We start from the raw sequence: 8,807 nt of genomic DNA on the forward strand, positions 1-8,807 counted from the left end.
CTATCTATTGTTAATTATTTATATTAAAATCCAAATTTCAGGTTTGAATATGATAACATGTTCATTTTATGAAACATGGGGCATGCAATATATCATTAAATCCTCATATATTTTAATTGTATTAAGCCCTAAAGTTTTTCTGTGTAGTACCACAATACCATTCCATTATCAAACATGGAAAATGAAATTGATAATGGGCCTTTTATGGTTCATTAATTGTATGAACTATCAAATTTTTTATTTCCATAAATGAAATCTTACAGCAGTCTCTACATTTATTCTTAATGCTGATATTACCGCCGTAAAGATCAAAAAGAAAAGAACCGCGAGAGCCGAATTGGATGGCGTTTCAAAAACCCTGCAGTATCTGTTTTGTATATGGACCCATTTATCGTATTTTTATTTTCTTTTATTCAGTTGGCAGTGGTCATTTAAAATTAGTGAGAGAGCCGATGTAAAAAAAAAAAATTACAGTAAAAAAAATAATAGAACGCCGAGGTTTGGATGGCGTTTCAGAAAGAATTTTTTACATGAATACCCTTCTAAATATTGAATTTTACATGAATATTCTTCTAAAAGTGATATTTATATGTATACCCCTGTAAAACACGTGTTTTGCTATTTTATCCTTTTTTATTCTTATTTTTCATATGTATCCACGCCATCTAATACCATTAAAAAATTAATGATTTCGAATTAAAATGACTAAAATATTTTTAATAAGTAGATGTGCAAAAAAAATATTTATGACAAAAAAGTAATTTCAAAATTTTAATTTATTTTTAATTAAAATAAATATGGTTTTATTAATGGTGTTAGAATAATCATTGGGTATTTGTAGAAAAACAGTATTTTATGGAGGTATAAAAATAAATATAAGGTATTTATGTAAATTTAAATTTTAAAAGGGTATTCAGGGGAAAAAAACTTTCAGAAGCCCCGTACGGATTCGCCCCCCCCCCCCCCCCGGGGGGCCCTTTTCTCTCTCTCTCTCTTCCCTCACTCCCTGGCCACTGTCTTTTTAGCAAACAGCTTGTAGTCGCTCCCTACCATTCCCCTCCAATCGTTGAAACAATGGCATGCAAGGTTCCGGCCATCCGATGGACCAAGGAGATAACCCCAGCCCAGGTGCTACAACTGATCCGAGCCGAGCCAGATCCCCGGAAGGCTCTCCTCATCTTTGATTCCGCCACCGCCGAATACCCCTCGGGCTTCCGCCACGATCTCCCCACGTTTTCCCTCATGGCCACCCGCCTCGCCGCCGCCGGCCTCTTCCCTGCCGCGGAGTCCCTACTCGAACGCGTTCCCTCCGATTTTGGCGGGCCGCCTTCCGAGGCCTCCTTCCTCGCCCTCCTCCGCGCCTACGGCCGGGCGCACCGCCCCCTCGACGCCCTTCGCCTCTTCCGCCAGGCTCCCACACGCTTCCGCCTCCACCCCTCCCACCGATCCTACACCGCTCTCCTCGCGGTCCTCGTCGCCGAGAACCGCCTTGCCCTCGCCCGTGGCCTCTACAACCACATGCGCGAGGCCGGCGTCCCCCCCACTGTCGCGTCCTACAACGTCCTCCTCAAGGCCCTCTGCAGCGCCGCCACATCCGCAGCCGCCGGGTCCGTCGACGCCGCCCTCCGCGTCTTCCGCCGGATGCCCGACCGCGGGTGCCCGCCGGATTCTTGCTCGTATAACACTCTTATCGACGGGCTCTGCAAGATCGGGAGGGTCGACGAGGCCCGGGAGCTCTTCCAGCAGATGGATAGCAATGGTTGCTCTCCTACCGTCGTCACCTACACCGCTCTAATCCATGGCCTATGCCGTTCTGATCGTTTGGATGAAGCATTGAACATGTTCGGCGAAATGAGTCAGAGAGGCGTTGATCCGAATATAATCACCTATAGCTCCCTGGTGGATGGACTTTGTAAAGGAGGGCGGTCGCTGAAGGCTATGGCTTTGCTTGATGGGATGGTTGCGGAGTGTTGCCCGCCAAATACGATCACCTATAGCTCTATCATCAATGGGCTTTGTAAAGAAGGAAGGCTTCAGGAGGGGCTGGAGGTTTTGGATAGGATGAGGCTCCAGGGGAGGAAGCCTGATGCTGGATTGTATGGGAAGCTCATCAAGGGTCTGTGTGCTTCTGGCCGGTTTCAGGAAGCTGCAAACTACTTGGATGAAATGGTGCTTAGTGGAATTGCACCAAACCGTGTGACATGGAGTCTCCATGTGCGGATTCACAATATGGTGGTGGTGGGGCTGTGCACAAAGAGGGAGTCAACCAGAGCCTTTCAGGTATATCAGAGCATGAGAACTCGGAGCATTTCTACTGAGCCGGAGACATTCCATTTTCTAGTAGAGTGTTTCTGCAAGAAGGGTGATGCGCACAAAGCTGCACGTATTGTTAGTGAGATGCTGGTCGAGGGGTGTGCACCTAATCAGGATACATGGAGAATCATCATGGGTGGATACTGGGAAAGGAGGAAGGTCCGGGAAGCAGCTGAACTGATATGGGATCAGCTGGTGGTGGATTAGTGTCTCAGGTCTTCAAGAGCAATCTTTTCCTCTGTTTTGTCCACCGCGGAGGCTGTGATGCTTGCCATCCAGAAAAGCTTTGGATTTTTAATTCTGCATTCATGTTGCATGCTGCGGACAATAAAAGGTCTGCCATCTAGGATATCTATTTCATGCTTTTATTTGATGTTTGATTTATATGCAAGAATAGATTCATATCTTAGATAATGAATTGATGTGCAGGAATCTACTGAACAATCTATGACCAACCTCAGGACCCGCAAACCCTACTTCAAGGTAAACCATTATATGGCTTCACATCCCTAGTGAAAGCAGATCTCCCATTGCATCTAGATTCGAGACAAATGGCATTTTACCTTACAATTTTGATGAATATGAGTAGATATGTTCTTCAATAATTATTTAGCTTCACTTTATCCACTAAAGAATAGATAGTGGAAGCAAACTGTTAAAAAGGATATTATTTCATATGTTTTAATAACTTCTATGTGAAATTAGTATATAAAGCTCTTCATTGTGCTAGGGTTGAAAGTAGATCGGATATTATCCGTTCGGATCTATTTTTGTATCCAAATCTATTCGAATATAGATAAAAATTTGAGCATTTGATTAATATTTGTATCCATATCCATACCGCCATAAAAAATAGATATGGATATGGATACGCAGCTACTGGATCTGTATCTGAATATCCGATTCTGTTTGTGACCTTATTAAATTTTATATAGCACTCATGAACTTTTTTTTAAAAAAAGTAACCATGTCAACATGCTATTAACTTGATTTATCATCCACTTAATAGTATCTTTGATTTTATGGTCATAAAATTTAGTTATCCAACTTATATCCATATTTATATCCATACTTTCAGTATCCGATTTGTATTCATATCTGTTTAATTTGAGATGCAGTGATACATACTAGATCACCTCGTACTGCTTCATGTCTTTGTTTACGAAATTCTTTACATGCCCATCTAAAATGTTGAAATGAAGATCCCTAGACTACTTGGATTGCATGGAGATATGGTAAGTTGGGTTAGTTGTATATTAGGCATCAAGGTCCTTCAAATTCATATGTGAGTTATGCAAGATGACAAATTTAACAAAGTTGATTTTATTTTTTTTTTGATTTTTGGGTAATCTCAATGACTCTTCTAGAATAGATACCTATCACAATATAAACCTTGTTCCAAGGCTGTTATTTTTTCTCCATTCCATGGTATGCTATACCGGTCCGAACCGGATGGTATGGAGCGTACTATACCGCATCATACTGGTTCGGTACCGGTATCCGGTACGGGTGGCGTACCGATGCTCAGTATGCCAAAAAAAAAATTGTATTGTATTGTACCAATATTGTGCTAGTGTGGCACCAATACGGAATTCGGTATTGAGACGGCGAATCTTGCTCCATTCCTGAATCTCTTTTAATATATTTTGTTTTTGAAATTACACATGTTTTGCTCTAATTTAAAAACAAATCATACCTATAACTTTTCTGGTCCTATTTAAATTCTTAGTTATGTACTATTAAGAACGTATTAAGGTTTTCTAGCAGAATATGTGAACCTATGACAACGTAATGAATTCACAGATTTTCTCATTTAAGAGCAAGCAGATGTGTGCAATATATATATATATATATATATATATATATATATATATATATATAAGGATTGATAACCCTACTCTCTATTATGGTAGGTTATCAATCTACCCATTTTTTCGTAGACAAAAAATACCTTTACTTTTTATAACTCTTAAGAATATTTTATGTCTTTTTACAATCTCGCATTAACTCACTCTCTCAACTCCCCAATTAATACTCTCTTTCTCTCTCTGATATATACATATATATATATATGCATATATGCATATACGTACGTATATATGCATATATGCATATATACATATAGGGGATTGATAACCTACTCTCCGTTATGGTAGGTTATCAATCTATCCATTTTTCCATAAACAAAAAATACCCTTACCTTTTATAACTCTTAAGAGTATTTTATGTCTTTTTACAATCTCACATTAACTCACCTTCTCAACCCCTCAATTAATACTCTCTCTTTCTCCCTCTAATATATACATATATACATATATACATATATACATATATACATATATATATATACATATATACACATATATATATATACATATATACACATATATATATATACATATATATGTAGATATATGTATATATATACATATATATGCATATGTGCATATATACATATATATACATATATATATGTGTGTGTGTGTGTGTGTGTGTATACATGTACATATATATATATGAGAGAGAGAGAGAGAGAGAGAGAGTATTAATTGGGGAGTTGAGAGGGTGAGTTAATATGGGATTGTAAAAAGATATAAAATACCTTTAAGAATTATAAAAAGCAAGGATATTTTTTGTCCAATGAAAAATGGTTAGATTGATAACCCAGCATAACAGAGAGTAGGTTATCAATCCCCTATATATATATATATATATAGAATGAGGACGAGGATAATGGCCAGCAATCTTTAGTGTGTCTGACCAAAGTCTAACTATTAGGAACAATGCCTATATAAGAAAATTTCAAGTTTTACTAAATAAGATCAAATTTGCAGATAATTAAAGGAAGACTAGTAAAGGAAGTCCCAAAGAAATCCATTTTGTGCAAAATCAATAAAAGCTGTCATCATCACTTATTGTATGAGGATAGATATTTCTCTATCAGCCATGGTTGTCAAAGTAGCCAGTGGATTTATAGGTGTCTGGGACCCTTATCTGCGTCCTGGTGATTTAGGCAGTGAGGCTGCTTGTGCTGGATTAAACAAAATTGAGAGTTGAAAGAGAAAATATGCAAGCACTTAGTTATTGGCTGAGAAAAGATTAAAGAAGGCAAGAAACATGAAAGGAAAAGGAGAAAAGAGCAAAAAAGAAAGATAAGGAGAGGATGAAAAGGATAAATATGAAAGTAAGGGCAAAGGGGAATAACCATACAACTTGAATTGGAAAAATGTAAAGGGGAAGACCAAGAATAGTATTTTCAAGAAGAGGAAAAAGAGAAAGGAGAAAGAGGCAATAAGATATTGGAAACTTGAAATAACATCAAAGATGACCTTTAATATTAATACTTAGCCAATGAGGATCCACAAAGCCGACTCCAAATTGCTGGGGAAAGGCTTGATGATCATGATTATGAGAAAGATATATTAGGTAGTGAAGAGAGCAAGCAGACAAGAAGTAAGAAGAGGAAGGAAGTATTCTAATCCTGACAAGGATTTTTCTGATGATTTTGCTGAAGGCATGTCATTGTTCTTAGACTTTTGTCCCCTCTCAATTGGTTATGCAAACTTCCTTCACCTGCAACTAATGTTTGAGGTTCTTTATCTTATTTAATTTTTCTTTATCTACGGATTCATGGTTCCCCATATTGAATGTAGTTCACGACCGTAGATAACTGAATAGTGCTTTTTTCTCCAGATCAGGTTCCTACCTAGCTATTGGACCCATCATTCTCCAGATCAGTTGATGCTCAGCTTGGTTTGATTTTTGTAAGACGTAAGGCAGAAAAGAACCTAATGTACAATCTTAATTGGGCTGCAAAAATGAACATGTAGACCACAATCTGAAATCCTGGATAACCGACAAGACTTTTCTTTTTCAGGTTGATTATCGTCAAACAGAAAAGTCACAGAGCAAATAACTTGAAATTCACATGGGTGCTGCATTTTCGTAACTTTCTGGAGTGCTTTTTTCGATGCTCTTAAACCTATCATGCTTCTTGAGAATACTTAAAATTGCTAATATATTTCAAAATTACATGAGCAGTTTGCCACATTTTTGTCTCCTTCTGTGAATTTACAATAAGCTTACCATGCAAAAGTAAAAGAAGTATATACAGGGTAACAGGATAGGAAATTATGTTGTGAAAAGACATTCTTCTTGTCTATTTCTTGATTTATTTCACAGGCAATCAATCTTGCTGCAACTTACTTCCATAATATCTATTAATATCATCTTTGAATTATCAAAAGAAGGAATAAACTGAATACTATCATCAGAGTAAATAATGGAAGTTTGGTCAGCAAGAAGGCATAACATCCAACAAGTAGATGTTCAGAATGCTTCTTCAAGCTGAAATTCCCTATTCCTTTCCTCATATTATTGCTTCTTCTCTGCCACTGCCAGCTATCTTTAAGCAGTAATGAGTTTCTACATAAAATTATACATCTTACTCCCCATAACCATAAGGGCTTTCACTGTGCAGGACTACAACGGGTGGTGGTGGGAAAAAACAGCATACTGCCCAAAACTCCGATACCAATCGGCAGTGAGGTGAGAACCTCCGATACCAATCGGCAGTCGATAAAGCAAGCAACAGCCGCAAAAACCAGCATCGACATGAATGCATGGACGAAATTTGTATGAATTTAATCCTATAGTTGATTGCAATATCTGGAGCAAGGGGTGCAGTTCCGTCGACGATCCACAAGCCTCTCTGAAGGTCGCCAGCCCATTACATCAGTGAAGCTCTGGAAGAAGAAGCCTGACAGATCGTCAATCCATAGAGAGCTACGAGGGCAGCGGTCGGAAACCGGTTCATGGGATCACAGTGGCCTTGGTTGGTGAAGATGGGGGACGGGACTTGGAAGGCAAGAACGGTGCTGGTCAGGAGGTTTGCAAGATGGGTGGTGCTTCTGAAGGTTTGGCTCATCGCTTTCTGTATAAGAGATTTCCGATCATCGTCGGATGATTTTCTGAAAGCCATCCCCACGTTCAAAGTGTGCTGGGTATCTATATTAGGAAGGGAAGGGGAAGAGGGGAGGAAGCAGGGTGGTGGAAGGGAGGGTTGGCTGCGACATGCATGGCGTTCAAGGAAGGGGAACTGAAACTGGTACTGGCTGCGAAGCAAACGTTTTGAAATAATTGAGTTCTGGTTACTTGTTGGAGGTGGGTATGATTTTTTTTCCATATCAACTGCTTCCTTTGGGCAATGACCTTCGTGCAACTGAGATCAAGAGAAACGTGCCGGAAAGAAGGGCTCTACTAGTTTAGTTTATTTTTTGGACGTTGTTATCGGAATTTTGGGTTGTTGCCTTTCCGGCCATCTTAAAAGCTGTAAGTTGGGCTATTTGGTCACGCGAGAGAGCTGCTGGACTCTTATTGATGGCTTTGTAAGATTGGCACGCTGAAGGCATCGGCTCCAGGCGCCAACTTTCGTAAGCAGGCTGGATTTTGGGTGGGGCTTGGCCAACCTCTACTCAGTTCCGGGAATTAGGTGGCCAACCTCACTTGATGGCATCAATCATTTAAGATTAGGATAAGTGCAATCATAACCATTGTTGTGTTATGTGATTTGCAACGAACGGACCATGATCTGGAGTTCGTACATCATCTAGGATAAGTGAGATGAGTGGCAAATGTCCCTGCAGGATATGATGTTCAGAAAGGTTTGGCATGAAAGTGTATGTTGGACCCATGGTTTCAAATTGCCTGGATTATATCTTAAATAGGTGATATAGTCTCTAAACAAAAATTTGAAGCCATCTATGGTTCCATATGCCTCATAATGTCATACACAGACAGCATACCATAGTATATGGTATTCAACTTAGTGATGATCTACAATTGTTAATAAAGAGTGCGAAATCTCGATGCTTTCGTTAATGGGATATGTGCAGATATCCCTTGTAGATATACATGGGTAACTAAGCACATACAGGAATACCGGATGAGAGTGTGAAAGTTTGAATATCATCCGATATCTTTGTTACGCCCTCGCAAGACGTGTGTACCGTCAGCTACACCGATCTTGGAACTGAGTAGCTGAAATCGACGACGAGAAAGAGCCTTGGTGAGCAGGTTGGCTAACTGATCAACTATGTTGATGTGAGAAATAACCAGGATACCTTTGGAGACCGGATCATGAACAAAATAGAGGTCTATAGCAATATGTTTCATGCAAGAGTGCATGACAAGATTAAGACTTAGTTGAGTGGCTCCGATGATATCACAAAATATCTTTGGTTCAGCTGGAAGCTGGAGGCAGAGCTCCGAAAGAAGAGACTTTATCCAGACTAGTTCAGAAGATGTAGTAGCGAGTGCCCTGTATTCCGCCTCAGTGGAGGATTTCGCCACAGCCTTTTGTTTCCTTGTGCTCCAGGAGATTAGACAGTCGCCAAGGAAGATGATATAAGTGGTGGTGAATGTCCGATCATCTCTATTGCCAGCCCAGTCGGTGTCGGAATAGGCACGAAGATTAAGAACTGTGGTGCGAGGAA

The 8,807-nt window shown here is 39.7% G+C and overlaps 1 protein-coding gene across 1 annotated transcript; it reads left to right on the top strand.

Moving 5' to 3' along the window:
• The first annotated feature begins 980 nt into the window (after positions 1-980).
• Positions 981-8,144, top strand: LOC103722929 (pentatricopeptide repeat-containing protein At5g46100). Its single transcript, XM_039125530.1, has 3 exons — positions 981-2,647; positions 2,743-2,796; positions 6,794-8,144. The coding sequence occupies exon 1, from the start codon at positions 1,075-1,077 to the stop codon at positions 2,518-2,520; it is 1,446 nt and encodes a 481-aa protein (XP_038981458.1). The 5' UTR covers positions 981-1,074; the 3' UTR covers positions 2,521-2,647; positions 2,743-2,796; positions 6,794-8,144.
• The last annotated feature ends 663 nt before the right edge of the window (positions 8,145-8,807 follow it).

The sequence above is a fragment of the Phoenix dactylifera genome, chromosome 4 (genome assembly GCF_009389715.1).
Source record: "Phoenix dactylifera cultivar Barhee BC4 chromosome 4, palm_55x_up_171113_PBpolish2nd_filt_p, whole genome shotgun sequence".
In the NCBI taxonomy this organism is placed as follows: domain Eukaryota; kingdom Viridiplantae; phylum Streptophyta; class Magnoliopsida; order Arecales; family Arecaceae; genus Phoenix; species Phoenix dactylifera.